At 38.2% G+C, this 21,936-nt stretch overlaps 1 protein-coding gene across 1 annotated transcript in view; it reads right to left on the bottom strand.

Annotated features, from left to right (window-relative positions):
- LOC112051465 (protein singed) overlaps positions 1–21,936 on the bottom strand; it is a gene marked incomplete in the record, with an annotated part of 50,025 nt that overhangs the window by 15,644 nt on the left and 12,445 nt on the right. Inside the window, 2 exon segments of the mRNA XM_052884393.1 lie at positions 3,070–3,178; positions 7,281–7,505. Coding sequence (XP_052740353.1) covers positions 3,070–3,178; positions 7,281–7,500 — 329 coding nt within the window.

Raw genomic sequence — 21,936 nt, 5'->3', positions numbered from 1 at the left:
TTTAAACTTTAATATTTAGACAAAGCGAACTTTTCGCTTCGCAAAGAGACATGAGAGCGTGAGTAATCCCGTAGCACACAATAATGTACAAACAAACGACTCTGTGGTCGTAACAAATGAAACACGCTCGTCACAAGGGATTGGCAGTTAATTACGAGCAGCCGCTTCGAGTCGCATCAAAGAGTGGCAACATGAAGGGGAGGCGGAGTGTCTCTTCGTTTTCAAATCACTTATGTACTCAAGGAACCATTAAGATTGTTTGATATAGCCGTTTGCTTTGACAACAATTGCAATATTGTAAGAAGAAGGGCACTCACTTAGGTACTTAATTAAAACATTCTTAAGTAAGATCATCTCAATTAAGATTGTTATTAGCTCTAATTAAATGAAAATAAATCCTTTACTACAGTTTTATGTACACGAACCACTTACAAAAAAATATTTTCAATAACTTAACTTATTAAATGATTATGAAACACGGCTAAAACTCACGTGATATTACGTCGGAGTATGCCCATGAACCCATACGGGGCCCTTAGTCATGAGCTGGTTGAACCAGCTCATGACTAAGGGCCCCGTATGGGTTCGAAACTAGTCGGGCATACTCCGACGTAATATCACGTGAGTTTTAGCCGTGTTTCATAATCATTTAATATGAATAACACTCACGATAGTTTAAATTCTAAAAAAAACTTAACTTATTATTCGAGGAAATTAGTTACAAACTATATGTACCTATTATTCGTTATTATCCTTATATTGTAACATAAATAATGCTTCCAAATAGTATATTTCTGAAAATTCAGTTGAAATTTATAGATTAACTACTCGTCTTTCAATTGTACGTTTGCGATCGTCACACTACTTGAACAATAATGTGTTTTTCCAACCCTCAAGCCTCTCACGATTCAATGAGTTATTTGGCACGCGCTCATTAAAATTCACAATTGGACCCCTCTCCTCCCCTCCTAAACTTAACAATTAAGAGAAACCTAACCTTATAACGAACCCCCTAAACTGCTTTTTGTTTTGAAGTATCGCCTATCATATTTCAAAGCATACTGACCTTTAGAACTTTAGGATTTAAGCACACTTTTAAATTATGGAATCCACCCTTCCAAACAATTTTTTTAACAGGTCATTGTGCTATTTTGCGCTAGTCACACACGATCAAGTTCACCGTCGATCGTATATGATTATGGGTATGGCTTCGATATTTTTTTCACTGCCCGCATCCCGAACCGTCCTGCCAACTTCGGTCAACTTGATCGTGTGTGGCTAGCGTTAGATTTTGTCAACATGTTCGTGTGGCTGTAATTTTGACTTCGCGTGTCCATTATGTAGTTTACTTCACTTTCATCAAAGCTCTTCAACGGTGACCTTTATTCATATTTTATGCAATTTTATAAAGTGGATTATATCAAGAGCCTTGAGTTTACTAGTAATAAAAATTCACCCTCAAATTAATTTCCGTAATCCGATCCTAATCCCCTATTAACATGAAGTTTAAGAATTTAAAAAAATATTATTGTGATTGTAAAAGGCAGGTGTTAAACTTTCTGTTTGTCGCAGTTATATTCGTCTTGAAAAATAATAACTTGGTTCTGTTTTCATCTCAGCAGTTTCATGTTTTCTGTGGTTGCAGTAAGAAGAAAAATAACATCCAAAGAGAATTGAGAGAAAGTCATAACATTAGAGTAAAAGGGATGATTCAGCTGAAGACATGAGTCACGTGCCGCATTTGTTTATCTCGGAGACGTCGCGCTGATAGACGATGGTGGTGGTCGGTGAGTCAGGCTATCGATTGCGACGCCACTGGACGCATGGCCGCAGACGATCGACATGGCGACTTGTTCATATAATAGCGATCGATGGTGAGGTTAAGATGCTTGTTCGTTTACCACCAACACTAACAGGTATTACGCGTACCACGTACGAGTACGCATGTTTACGAAGACGTAGAGGGCATTGACGAGCCCAAATAATTGGTATTGGGTTCCTTTTGAACAGAAAGAAAGCATTTTAAAAGATTATATTTTGTCCTGTTTTACTGTTGACGGTACACCTCGTTGTTTTAGAAATTATGCATAGCTTAGGTAGGCTTAATTTTCAAGCATTTTTGAAACATCAAGAAACATATTTACGGGGTCCATTACCGTATAGACTCAGGGAAAGTAATTCATAAAAATGTCGAATTTCCTGGCGAAACGAGTGAAGAATATTAGAACGTGTTGAAAAACAAAAAAAAATATTTTTAGTGATATAGAGAGATAGTGAATAAGCCTGCTGAACAATCAATGATTAACGCGCGCGAATCCCAAATTTAGTAACGACATCGCCGAAGTTGGTTGAGCACACGACACAAATGACCCGACGGCGGCACCCCGGATGCCAATAAATCTCACTCCAGCTCCTGAATACTAATCCTTGTCCTGACTCACCGGATACACTCGTGGGACTGCTGCTTTTTTAAACACTAAAAAAGATCCATTGACAAAACTCGCGAAAACCTGTTTACTTTGTACTGACATTACACATTACCAACAGGCCAATTCACTAAATTTGGCGTAGGTACGTTTATGGGCATAAACGTTTATCAACTAGCTATTGTTACTAATTCTTTAGGTCACGTGATTTGGTATTCACTATTTATTTAATGTTAATTTATTGAAATTTAGATTATAGGTAAAAAATGTCACCCGGTGCCAACTGACAACCCCTGACAACCCTTCATTGATATCATAGAATATGTAAATGACATTGTTTAGTTAACGTTGTGATTTTTGTTAAGAATGGGCTTTAGGAAATACGAAAAGTGCGGTTCTTATTGAGTTAATGTTAATTATATTAGGTAGTTAACATACATCAAAGTTAGTGAATTGACCGGTTGGTCATATTGTCGATTATTGACTGACGATTAATTATTTTAACTTCTTGCGCCTGTTAGTTAGTGATTTTATTGAAGCTGAAAGTCTGTCTGCCCATGCTCCTACCATAAATAAGTAGGCAAAAATTTAAATGTTCAGACTCTTGACCGTATAATATGGAATTTCTTTCTAGGTGTGTTACCTGATCTGAAACTTGCTGCCGGCCTCCTTCTCCTCGGACTCGCAGGTGACGTTCCCGAACGTGTCCACGGCGAGGTACTTGTCCAGGTGCGAGCGCAGGAAGATCATGCCTGCAGAGAACGACACATCAGATACCGCTGACTGAGCATTTGTATGAGTATACTAGAGGAAACCATGGATTTCTCCGGGATAAAAAGTAGTTCATACATTGCCCAATAAACTCCTCTATCTTCCAGTGAAAGCCCCATGAAATCAGTTAAGCCGTTCAAACATTAACCTGGACAAACTGACAGACAGAGGAAAATTTAAAAAGAGTTTGGTTGTGTTTTAATATCGTATATGACTTACAAGTGCTACATTCATTTTTACCGTATTCTACTATACAATCAGTGTCAGGTGTACACATAGTAAGCATTAAACAATTCAACACGTTTCTTTACAATTCCATAACAGCACAGTTTGCTTTCACGTGAGAACCAATCTGGCGAGTGACAATGCGCCGAGTGCTGCACTCGCAGAGCTGACACGGCTTTTTGCGCGCTCGTCGGGTTCGATTGTACTGCTTTAACATATGACATACATTGAAACCTATATAGCTCGTCTATTGACGAGTGATGACCTTTTTAGCGCTGTTGTTAGTGCAACAGAGGTGTTGAGTTTAATTCCGAGCTCAGATCAAATTGGGATGTTGAGTTTTCAATCGGCTTAGGGCTTATTTGGAAGTGGGAACCGGTCGTGCTTAGTTACCACCCTATCAGCAAAAAAGTATCGCCAAGCGATGTAGCGATTGTAGACACTTTCAGAGGTCATCATCATCATTATCAGCCGATAGACGTCCACTGCCGGACATAGGACTCTTGCGTGGACCTCCAAGCACAACGATCTTTCAATGTCTTCGGTCCATCTAGCGGGGAGTCGACCAACACTTTCCGATGCGGAGTTGCCATTCCAGTACCTTGGGAACCCAACGTCCATCGGCTCTTCGAACTATGTGGTCTGCTCATTGCTACTTCAGCTTCGCGACTCGCTGAACTGGGAAGCCGTCAGAGGTAAGAGTAGAATACTAAATCTCCTAAGTCCGCTTCCATCTAGAACTGCAACGTCACTTATCAGGTGAGAACGTAGTCGAGGGCCAATTTGAAATTCAATTACAAATGCCTCATGGTTGGAATCACACTTTGTTCTTGTAGTATTTGAACAACAAAACAGCTGGCCCACATGATGGTAAGTCGTGGTAAGTACGTCTTTATACATATAGAGTAGACATCGAAGGGCATATAAAGTACATGTCCTAAAAAGTGCCGTTTCGTTTAATTCTAAATTGCTTAGCGATACATCTTTGCCGATAGAATGGTCAAGCCACGACATGGCTATCACCAGACTAAACAAGAGCTAATTGATTACAATTTATCGATTCTAGGACTTCTCTATTGAAAAGCTCAGCATTATTAACTGCACCAGAGTGCCGCACAGAGAGGTAGTCGTGTTGCCTTGTGTCTTTATCATATCATAGTTGGGTGTTCTCGATATGACATTCTGAAAATCGAAACAAGAACATTCTCCACAGTTCACAGACTTCAGAGAAGTGTGCAGTTCATATCTAAATTCTGAATTATCTGTACTCTATGTAGGTTATGTTTTAGTTTACCGCAAGGCCCGTTATATCCACAAATCTATTGAGCCCGCAGACGGAAGCAATTATCTTCCTTCAACAAATCTTACAGTGTCGTTATTTTACTGCAACTCAGGCCATAACATAAATTGTTACTAATTGATGGCTATAGTTTCTAAAACACTTTGCGGTTGTTTTTATTTAAAACGGGATTAAATTCAACGAGCTAGCTGTGCTAGCACTACCCACGCAGCACTAACCTATTGGTATATGAATAACATGTTAATGTATGCCGAGAGAAAATGATACGTTGTGGTTGTACGGTGAGTTTTTTTTTGTCATAATTTATGCATATTTTTTGCAGTACTTTTGTCATCATTATCATCCAATTTTAATAGATCTGGCCTCCATTTTTATAGGAGAGATTTGAAGCTTAGTCTTTACAAATCAATAATTTGCGGTACAGTCTCCGCTCTGAAAAGCACTTATTACAAGTGAAATAAAATTAAATTTTAAATTATATCGTCTTTTAATACATCTTGTATCACACATTTCACCGCGGCTACTTGCCTTGACTGGTGACAGAAAGGCTTACTAATATTTTGCGCAAAGGATCAGCCTGGCTGTCCAGCGCCGAAATGCAGTCAGTATTCTTACTACCATTCCACGTGGGCATGATTTGTATAGTTATAATGATAACTTAGCTTACTTCCTTGTTATATTCTTTCTGCACATTTTGATATCTCAAGAACTATATTGCATACCAAGTAAAGAGTCAAAGTTCCGCTAGCGTAAAGTCTCCGATAAGCTCGCGATGAATGATCCGGGCTACCGGGGGGTGAGTATTGATCGTGCGCGGGGGGAACAGCTGGAGACCTTGGCAATGGGGTGCGACCCTCGCCTCGCTGTTACAGCGCCGGCCGCGGGGAGGGGGAGGTGAACGAATTTACCTCCACATGAGCGAAATGTTCAACAATATTTAGACTTTTCATCAACAGGACCCTCAAAGGACCCTCTCGTTAGTCGAATGAAAACGAAAGCGAAGGCTCTGAATAAAAAAAAAACATTTTAGAACTTAATTTTCCTATATTTATACTTTGTTTGAAAATGATTCGAATTAAAAAATATTTTTGTGTTGGATACTTCATTTATTGAGGAAGGCTTATAATGTCATGCTACGAGTATTAGCAATAAATAAAGCAAAAATTTATTTAAATATATTAGTTATTGTTACTCAAGGAATAATATCTTCTTTTTAGAACTTTCGTTGCGTACGCTACGATTAAAATAATCCAAAAATCATGTATAACACATAATTGATCCTGTTTAAAGTTCTAAGAAAAGCCAGCAAAAGTGTGTATGTTTATCTGTCAAGGTTGACTCCTTATAATTGTTATTATTTGTTTATTTGTTTACGCTAATCTAAACCATTGACTGGAATTTCAGTGATAAAGTCATAGTATACTTTTCTATAGGTAACTGCAGCTGCTGTCTAAGAGTTACTGGCTCTGCTTGCTAAATTATCAGACTCTATTCCCATGGGACTTAAGAAATGTTTGTAGCTTACTCGTAGACTGTTCAAGCCAATCTTCAAGTCGCTAACTTAGATTACATAAGACTTTCATACTACTCGTACTTTCAAACACAGACAATTGCCAATTTTAAAGATAATAACGTAGAAAATGCAATCTTCCTACAACTTACTCCACCCTCACACAATACTATGGAAAGCTTTCGTAAAATTATTTCTCATCTGGTGCGGCCGACCAGATTATATTTGAAAGTATTCTTACCTATTTTACCAATCTTTGCAGAAGAATTTCAATATAAGTCTTAATTGCTTATCTATACTAATATTGTAAAGCTAAAGAGTTTGCTTGTTTGTTTGTTTGGTTGAACGCGCTAATTTCAGGAACTACTGGTCCAATTTGAAAAATTCTTTCAGTGTTAGATACCCCATTTATCGAGGAAGGCTATAGACAATATATTATCCCCGTATTCGTACGGGAGCGGAAACCACGAGGGCTTAAATCTGTGAAGCCATTGAGTGTTCAACTGTATTGCTGATCTGTTGAGGTGTGAGAGTTCAATGAACTCATTGAATGTGACGATGGGTGACATCACGGCACAGTATTGCTGTTGTCATTGAGTTATGCAACCACTCTTTACTGAGATTGGCATTCTAGGAAGATGCAATTGAACATTTTGACGACCTGTTTAGCGCTGTTGGTAATACTGTGGTTTTCAATAAAGTCCTGGATTGTATGCCCAATTGCTTTAATCAATTTACGAGTTTAATATAATATTGTAATGTGCCTCAGTTCTGTTCTGGTGGTCATCAACTGTAGCTAGTTACCACCTACCGGCAAAGATGTACCGCCAAGCGTTTTATACACCATAGAATACCACAGAATAGAAAACGTTAAAGTTGGTGCTTTAGATTTTAGCGTTCCGGTGTGATACTGCGTAGAAACCGTCACAAGTATATCCGGCTAGGGTTAACTTGACAGTATTTGTGTGATCAATATGGACATGTTAGATGTAAATACGAACGCATTAGTTTTGCGCATTAGAACAAACAAAGTAAACAAGGAACTCACTGTCGTTGGCGTTCCCCGAGGCGGGCTCCAACGTCCAGATCTGCTTCTTCTTGAGGCTGGTGCCGTTGGCGTTGATCTTGAAGCCGAAGGTCTCGGCGGTGAGGTAGCGGTAGCGCGAGTTGATGAGGCCGATGGTCCACCAGCCGCGCTGCTGGTTCTGCGTGATGATGTCGCCCGCGCCGTTCATGTCGCCGTTGCTGTGACCGTTCAGACCGTTCATTGTGCCTGGAGACAAACACACTCATCATTAACAACACACATTAACTCACTGTTATCACTTAATTCGCAATGTGGTATGGCTTAGCTCTATTTCCCCTCTTCTATAATATTTGTTATATAGATGCAGAATTAGCCATTAAAAATAGGATGAAAAGAAAATTATTTATACAGACACCTACCTATAGATAGATACTTCAAAATTAACATATTTATAATACTTATATGATTACCTGTCGAGAGATAAGTCTAGTGAATTAAGAAGGATGTATCTAGTGCGTAAACGACTACCCAGACATGGTCTAGAAAGAAGGTAAGTAGGTATTAAGACAGTTTCAATTGAAGAAATAGGCCGAGTGTGGCGAAATATTCGCACAGTCGATGTCGGTGAAAAATTTTGCGTCTGTAACATTTAGCATCTTTATGAGCAGAAGCTTTGGGTTGAAAAAAAAACCATCAGGTATTTCCTGTGAGCATGTCAATAATATCAAATAGACAAAACTAAAATGTCTGAATCCTACTTATGTTATAAACGCGAAAGTTTGTGTAGATGTTTGTTGCTCTTTAACGCCGCAACTGGTCTGGATTAGGCTGAAACGAAGTTATATAATACTCTGGATTAACACATAGGCTACATTTTCATCCCAGAAAAATCCATGGTTCTCGAGGAGTTTGTGAAAAACTGAAGTCGCGGGCGTCCGCTAGTATAATAATATCGTAATATTCAATACTGGTAATTTTCAAACTGAAACTTTTTGGCGTTAAAAGCAGTTGGATAAAACTTTTCCGCGTGAGCTGTGTCACGAAAAGTTTCTGTTACAGAGGAAAATCTGAAAATGTAACAATATATTATTGATAGATAGAGAGAGAGAGAAAGACTTCCTTTACTGAAGGTAAGCGAATGCCCACTCCATCCATTTGGATTTCTGTTTCGTAACTGTTCTATACGACCAAAAGTCTCTGGACAAATAGACACAAACATGTCTGCATTATGTGGAGATACAGTACATAAACACTTACTTTAAATATTTAATCTACAGCTTTGGATTAGCCCATTTTATAATCCATAATCCAAGAAAATGTTTATTAATCTGGTTTACTTTAGTGGTTTTTAACCTGGTTGAAAGAAGTCTGACATAGATCAGTGTCAGATTTGTTCAACTGCACGGTTTACCGCACATCACTACAAGTCCGCTAACGAGGATACTGAATTGCTCCAGATTGCGTCCGTTACTGCGCGCTGATAACGGCGGAATTTGCATTTTAACGCCGCTGATAAGGGATTTTAATACACTAAACTGGTAGCTGCGTGACGTAGCTGGTGTCGAGTAGGGGTAGGGTTTAGCAGACCGGGTTAGAAAGCCGATAACTGTATTTACTACCTGCAATTTTTAGAATGAGGGCTTCAGAGTACAATAGGTATATTATATTACTCAATTTGTTTTAAACTAACTATTGAAAACAGTTTCACCCGCATGAGAGTTTTGGTAATCACATTGTAGTAATTTAGTTCTATTTTTTATAAAATAGACTAAAATAATTAATACGTCACTCGCTTGGCACCGCCTTCAAAGTGATCAGAAGGTAGCATATACCATGTTATTTTTCGCTTTTTAGTTTATTTTTGTAATATTGAAGTCAGTTCAATTAATTTTATATTGAATTCCACTTAGGGCTACTTTATTACTTTAATTTTTTTTTATCTTGATCGGTAAAACTATTGAACCTAGCAACACCACGTATTCTCACACTGTTGTGTAAGGTCAGTAAATATATCCTAATAGCTATCTAAACAAAAACTTTGAACATGTACAACGTACCTGTGAACACGCCATACAAGTTTATTTATTTATTATCCAATAGTATTAATTTTATTGGTGTCCTGCGTCAGATAGATCGTAATACGTTTGTTAGTATTTATAAATTCACGATACTACGTATTAAACATTTCCAAATAAGACATCTTTATGGTACCTAAACAATGAATAAAACTTTTACCAAAAACTTTTTCAACAAAATATTTTTACCAATCACTAAAAATCTCGCGATTTCGCCAGCGTTCCCATTCCCATTGAAATACGAAGATAAAATATATTCCCTGACTAGCGGACGCCTGCGACTTCGTGCACGTGAAACCCTACCCCTACTGCTACCCTACCCTACTCTACCCCTACCCTACCCTATCCTTACCCTACCACTACCCTACTCCTACCCTAACCCTATCCTACCCCTACCCTACCACGCGACGGCGACGGAAGCTTAAAAAATTGAGTAACTTCTCCTGTTTTCCCAACATTTCCTTTCAGTGTTCTGCTCCTATTGATCGTAGCGTGATGAAAAGTATACTATAACCTGCCCAGGAGTATAAAGAATAATTGTACCAAAATTCGTTAAAATCCGTCGAGTAGGTTTTGTTTCTATAAAGAACATACAGACAGACAGACAGACAGACAGACAGACAAAAATTTTACTGATTGCATTTTTGGCATCAGTATCGACCACTAATCACCCCCTGATAGTTATTTTGGAAATATATTTCATGTACAGAACTGACCTCTCTACAGATTTATTATAAGTATAGATAGATAATGATGTAACTATGTATTTGTGAAGTTAAAATAACAACCCTATACCCATGTGACCGTAATGAAAATGCACTTACAAACTCAACAAGAAAACTTAATCAAGCGCAACCATTAATTATTCAAAGCTTCAGTCGCCGACACAGTCTCGGTCGGCAACTCGACGCGTACATTTAACATAAAGCCATACTCGTACACTTTGTATGATCTTTGCATACTAAATGCCGGCGCACTTTGCAAATAACCCGCGGCTCTTTTATGCTAAGGAACATAATATTTCGTTAGCGATTCACGGTTAGGCTGACTTCCAACGGAGTTTCGAAATAGTGTACATATGACAACGTATGTCAACTTTAGTATTAACTAGCTGACGCCGCGCGGTTTCACCCGCGTGGTTTCCGTTCCCGTAGAAGTACAGGGATAATATATAGCCTATAGCCTTCCTCGATAAATGGGCTATCTAACACTGAAAGAACTTTTCAAATCGGACCAGTAGTTCCAGAGATGAGCGCGTTCAATCAAACAAACAAACAAACTCTTCAGCTTTATTATATTAGTATAGATAAGTAACATTCAAAATTTAAAAAATCGCCTCTCACTCGTAAATTTTATCAAAATTGTTAGTCAAATTCTCTACAGCTTGTTGAAAAAATGCCAATGTTTTCAGAATGATCTATGGGATTTTTATCATCTATATATATTATACATATATCGACGCCCTGCGATTTCACCCGCGTTAATGCGGTTTTCCAATAGGTACGCGTGATTCATGAGGAAGGTTTAATTATATATTTTATTAAATTTTTGTGTAAAGCGATTGAAATATGACGATAATAATTAGGTATAATTGTTAGAAGTGTCGGAAGTGTTTAAAGTGAAAGGATCATAGGTTCCCCGCGGGCGAAGTCACACGTGTGTATGAGCATTTTTAGTATTATTATACAGCTAACGTCCATCTCGATGAAGTCATCTTTCAAACGAGAACAAGAAGAAATTAATTTAGAAGCAACGATACCACAGACAGACTCAGAGATGCTCGGACAGACAACGCTTTTTTTCGTCGAAAGCAAGAAAATCATAGGAAACAAACGCATCTCATTCGTCGTCCGATGGAAAGCCAACCTAACTCGAACGCACTTGAAGTCGTTTCATGCGAGACCCTCGCCTGTCCTCCAGACTGGCGGCACTGGCGGGTAGAGACGGGCTGAACTATTAGTATCTGAGTACGTGCTCTCATCATACTTAACCACATACTTCATACGCATTTAGCATTTACGTCTCTTCTAATGTATTATCTTCAATGACAAAGTATAACTGCTTCTACTATACTCGTATAATACCGAAAACTATTTTGTTTATAAAATAATATAAGCAAGGCCAATATAATATGTAATACTACCCTCCAATCCAGCGAAAAGTACTAGAAGTAGTTCTATAGGCGGTATTCGAACCTAAGCCTTTTGAGTATCCATGAGCTATTAAAGACAACATCACACTAAATTTAAAAGTTACAATTTCCAACTTTGAAATTAACAACTATAATCTATGCCTTAATTAGTAGCGTTTTTAAATAAACCTACTTACACATTTTTTCATTTTATGTTAGGACATGAAATTATTAAGGTTTAAAAAAGTGATTTTTACAACTTCAGTCATCAATTATACCATTTATGTACTCCGAATTTAGAAGGTACCATCAAGGTAGATTTTAAGAAATAAGTACTAAAAAAATAACTAAATTTATGAAAATACAAATGCAGTTACAAGTACCATCAACTTATGCATAAACTACGATGCATCGAAAAACCCTATGATTGGCCCATACCCTAGGAAACACAAAATCCAAAGACTGTGTTTACTCCCTCGTGCCGAAAGAGGTGCGTACACAAGCCGCGCCAATTAGCCCGTCGTTACAATGCGCGGGCGCAGCGTCACGGTACGCTGCGAGGCCGCCCGCTGAGTTCAAAGCCACCGCCCTGCCATTGTTGCCTGGACTTATGGGTTTCGTCACTTCGCACTTACACACGTGCAAACTTCCAGGTTGTTTAGGTACAATATGGTTGTTAGCAATTTTTAATAAAACACCGCAATAAGGCGTTAATCACACTTACGGATAATTTTATAAATCTTATTGGTGTCCAGTGTCACGTATCGTACGTTTTATAGTGTTTATAAATTCACGATATTAGACATTTCCAAATAAGACATCTATAAGGTACACAATGAATAAAAGTTACAGTATTTTTACCAATTACTTAATGTGGAGCCAGATGATTTCCATTTTATATCATCACTAAGAACCTCGCGATTACACAAGTGAAATTTGCCTTCCCGTGGAAATACGAAGATAAAATATATTCCCTGATAATATATATATATCTTTGGTGAGAAAATTTTTCAAATCGATTAGGTAGTTTTCGAGTTTATTCATCACATAGAAAAATACAGATCTCTCATGTTTACAATAATAGTGTAGTGTACTATAGTAGGAGACAACTGCTTGTGTTCAGACAAGTGGTCGGGTCCAACTAAGTCGGCTCGTGTGAGTGAGGTAGGTCAGGCTGCATGACATTGTCATTAGCTTATCACATTTTAACACATTCAGGTGAGCAGGTACCGGGCTAATTGAGTTTTAAAGCCTTTATGACGTCATACAGTCAAAGCGTGGGAACATGTCCATTTTTAACTTTTTTTTCTTCATTATTCCGTTAGATACAACGGAATAATCAGAAGTAGTAATTTTTTAATGGAGTTATTTCGAAAAAGGCACTCGCCAAGATCTTTCAATCAAGATCTTTGCTTGAAGATGATTGCAGATGAAAGATTTCGGGTAGGATAGATTTTGTGTTTCACGACGTAAGTTATTCTTTTGTTGTAATATTAAGGTAACAGATAGTTGAGTTGAGTGAATATGAAAAACATGTTATGGTGATATAGAAAATTATTTAAAGATACGAGTGTTCCAAACGAGCTTTTTCTCCGAAATGCCTCCAATAAACTGAGACGTTTACTTTTATGTTATTATGATTGATATGATTGGTGATTTGGGATACATCATGAAACTATGGAAAATCGGGACGTTCCGCACTAGACAGCACTAACTGGGGTAAAGTATGCTGCGCCTTGATCGCGTTAGGGGCAGAGGAAGGTTGAAGGAAGAGGTTGCCCTCGGAAGCTAAAGCAATACAAGACATGGACAGTTATTCGCTTCCACTAATGCCTATTCTGGGGCAAAGACCTCGCAGATGACTAACCTAAGCAAGCAAGCATAATTATGCTAAACATGGACGATCAATCTAAATATAACAATTTAATTAAGTAAAGCTACATTTTCTCACTGGGGGTCTATATTATATGCTAATATGGTTTTTATTTGTTAAGTACCTACTTGTGGATGCTTACGACTTTGTTCGCTAAAAGTCTAGTTGTTTTTGAATATTTTGCATCCGATTTAAGTTTAAGGAAGTCAGTTGCGCCTTAAGCCAAACTAAAAACTAAAATTCCGAGATGAGGCTTAACAGTAATACATGTATTAAAAAAATATATACAACGTTAGATCACGTTAAAGATACTGTTATATATGTATTTCTGTACAATTGTACATATCATAGAACAGACACACCTAGCGAGCTTTTACTAGTGTTACATGTACTTGTAAAGCTAGAGGTCAAGTAAGAGTACCTAAAGGCGTGTTAAAAATAGTCTTTTGTTTTTAACTTTTCTTTTATTGTTCCTTTTTATTGACCGACTTCAAAAAAAGAGGAGGTTATCGATTTGTCGGAATCTTTTTTTAGTACTCATTTCCAATGTATAGTCGGTTTCTCCACTTGCGTAGTTTCTGTTTCCGTGAAATAACAGGCATAAAATATAAACCATGACACTCACAAGTTAGGTGGTGTTGGGTTTATCCACCAGTCCCTCGTGAACAGTGTAGTACACATCGAGAGTGTCGAGCAGGCTAGTGATCCTTATCCTCCGAATTACCAAACGGTATTTGTTGAAGGTTATTCAGGTTTACGCGCCACTAACTGTACCTCTTAACAATATTAGTATCAAGGTATAGACAAGAGGCGTGTGCCATCAGCGGGACATGAAGTGACTATAATGATGTAAATCATGTCCCGACAAGATCGTCCGTCATGTTCGACAGGAGACAATCGATCACTGCCCACATTAGCTGCAGTTATAAATAGCACGCGAGCATGTTTACCCACCAGTCGCCACTGATTACACAAGTAACTTAACTACTGCCTACTGGTCGCTGCTGGCCTGTAGTGGTTACAACAAATTACTTTAATATTGTGATTTATCCTCTGACTAGCTGACGCCGCGCGGTATCACCCGCATGTTATCCGTTCCCGTAGAAATACGGGGATAATATAGCCTATAGCCTTCCTTGATAAATGAGTTATCTAACACTGAAATAATTTTTCAAATCGGACCAGTACCTAGTTCCTGAGATTAGAGCGTTCAATGAAACAAACAACTAAACAAACAAACTCTTCAGCTTTATAATATTAGTATAGATGAAGAGTTCTATAAATCCTCGTTTAATGTAACTATTTTAGTTCGCGTAGAAACCCTACAGCCTTTACTACGACGCTACTCTCAAATAAAACGAAATTGTTTGTTTGTTTAAAGGTAAGGTAATCTCTGAAACTAGCAGTTTGATTGAGACAACACTTTTTGTGATAGCCCGGATCATAAGAAGTGACATAGGATACTTTGAAAAGAGGTGGAACTATAAAATTTGAAGTGTTTTATTAAAGGTATTTCACGCGGACGAAGTCGCTGGCGTCTGCTAGTGCCACGATAAAGTGAATAAACATTCAAACTGTGATGAGTTAGTGCACAAATAAGTGTATAATATTTTTGATAATGTTTATTTTTGCATGTGTTCAGACTTCGCCAAATCGCTGTTATGTGCGCGGCGGGGGCGGGGTCGACGACCGGCGCCAGTGATGCCCAATATTTATACCGCTTCGTTTTTGAAAGAAAGTCCATGTTTCTCGATACACTTGTGTTTTATACATTAAGGTTAATTGCCTCGTTTATAGCTCACTTCCGCGCTCCTGGCGCGTGCAATTATAATTGTATATTAATTTTTTAATGCAAATGCAAAAAATTATTTTACCAATGAAAAGTTACATTTTTTTTTATGCAAATATAGGGTCGCGTTTGACAATGATCTAACCTGATGGTAAGTGTAGATACAGTCTAAGATGGGACACGCTTGCCTAGAAGGTGCCTATTCACTCTTGTTTTGAAGATACCCAAGTTATAAGATTCAGGAAACCAGACTTGGGAAGCGTGCCAAACCCTAAGCCTGCCTATGAGAAAAGAAGACGCAAAGCGTTTTGTACGCGTCCTAGGGACATCTACAACATAGGGATGAATTATAATAATAATGATAAATTCATAATCAGAGAGTAACAAGCTATAATATTTTATCCTCATATGCCCACGGGAACGGGAACTACGCGGGTGTAATCAGGGCGTCGGCTAGTCATCAATTGAATCTGATCACATTAGATAACGATAAAGATTTCACAGGCTATTGCTAAAGGTATAAAATAAATTGTATAAAAGCCAGGGCGTAACTCCAAAGCTCCCCGACTCATTCCAGTTATCTGATCGACATCTGCAATGCGCCATCTCGCCAGCCGCACCCGCGCGGCGCGCCCTAGCTAGCGGTCGATTGATTGTACCACTTCTATCTAACCGGCTCTTTGGAGTTTTGTAGCTTATTCTACTCACGAACATACCTACGAGTTACGACTACGATTCACAATGCAATCAAAGTAATAAAATTTATGTTTGTTTTAGATACGGCCAATATTAATACTCCTTCTCTCCAATGAGTTGTAAACGGTTCAGGAGTGGATACAACAATAGTACAAAGGGCAGGGATCGAACCTAAAACCTCCCGGTTTTGTACCCTTTCTATTGCAAACCACAATATTACAAACTGCGACCGAGAGGTCATCATATTGCCACTACTAACCGAGGTATCGCTTTTAAGTTGTTCCAACAAAATATCTCAATTCAGCAGTCATCATCATCATTATCGGCTCACAGTTGAGCACGAGTCTCCTTTCAAAATGAGAGGGGTTAGGCCAATTTTATAATCCACCATGCTGGCCTAATCCGAATTGACAGACTTGACACACGCAGCGAATTAAGAAAATTAGGCATGCAGGTTTCCTCACGATGTTTTACCTTCGCAGTTTGAGACACGTGATATTTAATTTCTTAAAATGCACATATCTGAAAAGTTAGAGGTGCATGCCCCGTATCGGATTAAAACCTACGCCCTCCGAATCGAAGACAGAGGTCATATCCACTGGGCTATCACGGCTCTCGAAAATTTATAACAGTAAGTAATTATAATTACTCGTAAGTAGCACTAACTGCGTGTGGGGTATCGACATATGAATCACAGGCGCCGCGCCGGCACTGATAACAGACACAAACGTTATCGCATCCCACTACATCTGTACGCGCTTTAAAGCTTCCATCAACCCCCGGATAAGTCTACACATAAAACTGTACGTACGCCTCTTTTTTCTGATTGTGTTAGTGCCGTGGGCTTCTTAAAGGGACCTCAGTCACGTTTAGACACTTTTCTATGTTCTGTGAGTGCTACCATTTAACTGCAGGAACTACCAGGTTAAACTAAATTTACGAAATAATCCTATCCTGCTATTCTACTAATATTATGGATGTTTGTTACTCTTTAATGCCGCTACTACTGAAGCGATTTGGCTAAAATTTCGAATGGAAATGGATTTTACTCTGGATTATTAACACATATTTTATCCCGAAAAAATTCATGGTTTCCCGAGATTTGCGAAAACTGATGATTTTTATGATATGAATGTTTGTTACCCTTTCACGCCTCGAATACTTAACCGAATGAGCTGAGATTTGGTATTGAGATATATTATAGCATGGACTAACACATAGGCTATTTTTTATCCCGGAAAAAGCCATGGTTCCCCAGGGATTTGTGAAAAACTAAATTACACGCGGACGAAGTCTAAAAAAATAAGTTATTTTGATTCAAAGCACATTATATAATAATTATATACTTATCATATTACGACGTGCAGTAGCTAAGGTGTAGTGGCGTGCGTCAAGGCCGGCAATTCCCTCTCGTAACACCATTACCGGCCGTCGTGTCATTACTGGTTGATGGCCGGCTTCCGTCGCACTCGCCACTTACAGCATCTCGTCCCGATAATTGTATACTACCTTCTCCTTACTACACGTACGTACAGAAACTACCTTTATGACTGATAAACACAGTGAATTTAGTTGATGACATACAACAACATTATCAGTCTGCAAATAAATAATATTTATTGCATTTGCCGCTAGCTCGTTACGGAGAAACATGCAAGTTTAATAAGAAGATCAAGAATTATAGCTTCGAACGCACATAGTTCCGCAAAGTATGACCATGCCTCAGACTATGAGGTGGACAACTTATCCTATAAGAGTTTGACTACAGAATACAGTAGGTACATGATAGTTCATAATTCATCACTGTGCAAAAGTTAATTCAATCAAAGACATCTTTTTTAGACTTCGATTTCTATGAACACCTTACGATTCCACTGTACATATGTATTGCATTATTCAAGTATGCCAAAAATTTAACGTAAGGAAAAGTTTCTAAATTAACTTTTAAAATTTGACGTAACACTTTAACAGAACAAGTTAGGAAACGCTTATTTAACAAGATGACAACGTTTAACAGTATGAATCCCTTCTAAAACTTAACCGTGTCGAATTCTAGTCTTTAAGATCAACAATAACCATAATCCTACCACTATATAAATAAGGAGGGTAACTAAAACAGTAAACAAGTCCTTATATTCAAAACACAGTGGTTTACATTGAAATACGGATAAAACCACAGCGAGGCATCTCTTGTCAAGATTCTGCGGTATAGCCACAATGGAGAGTGAATAATATAGAGATTCAGTTCCGCAGCTCTTATAAACAAAAGGACTATAAACAACTTCAAACAACCGAAGAACGCACCACTATTCGAATGAAGAAGATAACAACTAAAAAACAGTAAACACACCCTTATATTCAAGACACTACACACATTGAATACATATACGAGCACCAGTAGAACCTTTACAGCAAGGCTTCTCCTGTCAATATTCTGCGAAAATAAATAGTAGCAATGAGTCAAGAATGTTCAGTTCCGTAGCTCTTGTAAACAAAGGGCCGATAAACAGTCGGCGTAGAATGCGCCGTCCGACTGTTCCGAGCCGCCCTTCGCTGAGATTACGCGTTCGAAGACCTTTGAACTGAGCGAACCCTGTCTCGAATCCTCGATAGACTATTCTATGCTCCATTGTATACCGTTTGGTAGCTCGAGGTGGACATTTACTGCTATTTCAATATGTACTGTACTTTAGATAGTAAATGCTTTTATAGTCAGCGTCAAACTCTCAGGTTGCAACGTGCGTAACTGAATAGCTCAGAACATCGCTCATTTCAATTGCAACTTCTTTGTAAATGGTATTTTGATATCCTATACACATAAAGTTCAAATTCGAATAATACGTGTTATAGACGAAAAGTACGTCGACGAGTGTCAAATAGCTGAATAGCCCTGCTGATGTGATTATACACTGCGCAGACATAGGTACGCCTAGTGTTTATGGCGGACTAGAAGTTTGGCGAGTTTTATACCTTTATCTGAGCCTTCAATCAAATTAAACGTCAGCGCGTATCCAGCGAGGAGCATCGAAGTGCATAATAGCAAACAATTACTTGCAATGTAAATATTGTTAATCATGTTCTACTATTAGATGATGCAAACAGATACTCGTATTCTCAGATTAGTAAACAATAGGCTCGTACTAATATTAGAGAGACGAAGAGCTTGTTTGTTAGCTTTAAACGCACTAATCTTGGCTAAGCGAACACACGATCAGTTTTAGCGGATGTCCTGTCGATAACACTGCAGGCATGTGAACTTATTGAATGGTGAGTGGCTAACATTAGCCCCTAGCCTATAACCACCTCGCTGTGCATTCTGATATGATCACTGAATTACTAAGATGTCCCGCAATATTTTGTCCTACATTCGTCAATCTTAAAACACTGTTAACTTTAAACTTTTTAACTTTAACTCTTTATGATGGATATCCACTTGCAATCAAAATTAGCGCAGTTGCCGACCGGCGAGTGGTCGAGTTCTGACCACAACAAACAGCTTACGGTAACTCGTCGGACCGGTCGGCACAACGGAATGCCGAAATATCGTACGGTATTCCGATCGCGTATAAAATCTAGGGTTATGGGTCTTGGTGAGCTTTGGACAATGCTTTATGATGTGCAAGAATTGCCTTCAAATAAAATTTAAGAGTAGCTTTATAATTGGAAAGTCTTCGGTTCTATTCCTATTGTAACTAATATTTTTCATTATTGTTTCTCAAAATTTTAGAGAACGCTTGGCCATTTGGACCAAGCTTGGTAATGCGCGGGAATCAGATAAGTTACAGGAGGAATGGCTTTTTGTCGCTGTTTATAATCGAGAAGGCTCGGGTTCGGTTCTCACAGATATTGAAAGATGTATATTCAATATTGGCTATTTTTCAACCAAGTTATGTGTTTATACTAACGGTGTTTATAAAACTTCACTGAATACTTTCGGTGTATGTTTATACGTTACGCTACGATCGGGATGTCGTGGATTCGATTCCCAAATCGTGTCACTTTATCAATTAACAGTAGGTTTGGTTGTAAGTTTCGGCTGTGACTAACTTACTTCTTAGAAACCAGTAATTGTAATGTAAGTCAAATAAATCTCTGAAATATGGAGGCTATCGAAATTTACCCGGTACCATGTTAAATTGCAGCGTCACTTAACATCATGTGAGATCGCAGTTCAAGTCTTGTAGATGAATAAAAAAAATCCTTCATCTGGGTCAACCAACATTGGGCGAAGTCAGTAATTCACGTCATATGACGTAGATAATATTGAGTTTGATAGGATAAAAACGTATGAGATAGTGACGAGATAAGAACGTTTTAAGATTTTAAAGAATTTTGTTAAATTTCTTTTGGGTGGGTGAGAAACGTTTTGTTCGAATAAAATAAAAATAAAATATACATAATATCTAATACACATAATAACAAACAATTTTACTACATAAACTATTAAAAATAAATTAATAATTATTTTTTTTAAATAAATTACTAATTACTCATTATGACACCTACTCGTAAAACAAACCAATGAACAGAACCACTTTGCTCACATTAGCGACAACTCGAGAGAACTGTAGTCAAGATGCTGGAGAGTTGTTTAGATTGAAAGTCCTCAAAGCCTGCACTCGACACAAATAAGATTCTATGTCAGTTGCAATAAGGTCGAGAATCACATAAGCTTCCAAGGATGTCCATCGTACGGTCTGTTATTTTAGTCGAGTGCTGAGAGCCTTCGAGCTGTTAGGTCGAGTATGCAAAATTGAGGTAATTCTTTGTGTTTACTCTTGACTAGATACATTAAATGAAGTCAGTAATTGTATTGGTTAACGATTTTAATTGTTAAGGGAGGGATTTTATCCCTCCCTCCCTCTATTGGCTAGCCCTTAAGGACTTGCCAATAGAGGGAGGTCAGTGACGCTTTATAGATAGAAATGCCTAGGGTAATAAGTTTACGAAACTGAATTGTAGAAGGAATTTTAAACTTACTTCAAACTGAAAAATACTGCATACCTTAGTTAAAAACCCGTGCACGCCACTGACAGAAGTATGTTGGTAATGTTTCTTTTCAGTATAGTTGACGGCACAAGCTGATGGCAATCGATCATGAACAGTGTGTAGGAAGGTAAGTAATTCATGCTGTCATACCTTGTCAATAATATTGGCAATATTGTCGAGTACTAGCGGGCGCCCGCGATTTCGTCCGCGTGGAATACAGTTTACCTAATCCCGCGGGAACCAAGGATATTTCCGAGATGAAAAGTAGCCTATGTGTTAATCCAGACTAAGATCTATTTTCATTTCAAATTTCAAAATTGACAAAGTTTCATATACAAACTTTCATCCCCTATTTTATCCACTTGGGTGTAGAATTGATCAAAATTCTTTCTTAGCGGACCTTCCTTAGCCCACGTCATATCATCTACCTGCATGCCAAACAGCCCGATCCGTCCAGTGGTTTGGGCTGTGCGTTGATGGATCATTTTGTTATATATGTATATATGTATATTTAGATGTGCTCGCAAGCTACGGCATAAACTAGCAGCTTCCAATTCTCGTCATAGATCGCAGTAATCTGGACCTTCACCTGAGCGTCGCGTGCGAGCGGCTTTGCCGTTACAGGTCAACGACCTGCCTTACTCTGCCTACTCGCGCCACGCGATACCCTTGCCGGACCGCGAGCGAATTATCTAACACTTCTGTATTAGTTGGTGATTTGGCCGGTCTTTGTGACCATTCAAGTCATTTATCAATGTTCGGAATGTAATTCGTTAATAGCTCCATTAATTATCGCCTATTCCATTGAATGACGGGCAGATTTTAACACTAAATTACGCTCTAATAGCTTAGTTATATTGAAGTGTTCAACTTGCGGAAAATACTGTAATTTTTTTATATGAAAGAACATTAGTTACTTGTGATTAATATTCCCCTTTCTCTTTAAGCTATCTTGTGCTAGTAATGAGTATAAGTTATATAGGTATAATACAGTCAACATCTTGGAAACATTGTTAAATACTGATACCGGGAATAAAAATACGTGTATAGGTAGCTCATTCGACTAGTCTAGAAAAATGAGCAAAAGACTCGCGCATAAGCAATTGCAAAAGTTAAAAACAATT

This window comes from Bicyclus anynana, chromosome 11, assembly GCF_947172395.1.
Source record: "Bicyclus anynana chromosome 11, ilBicAnyn1.1, whole genome shotgun sequence".
NCBI lineage: Eukaryota > Metazoa > Arthropoda > Insecta > Lepidoptera > Nymphalidae > Bicyclus > Bicyclus anynana.
The sequence above is the reverse complement of the archived record's forward strand: the minus strand, read 5'-3'. Positions and strand labels throughout refer to the sequence as shown.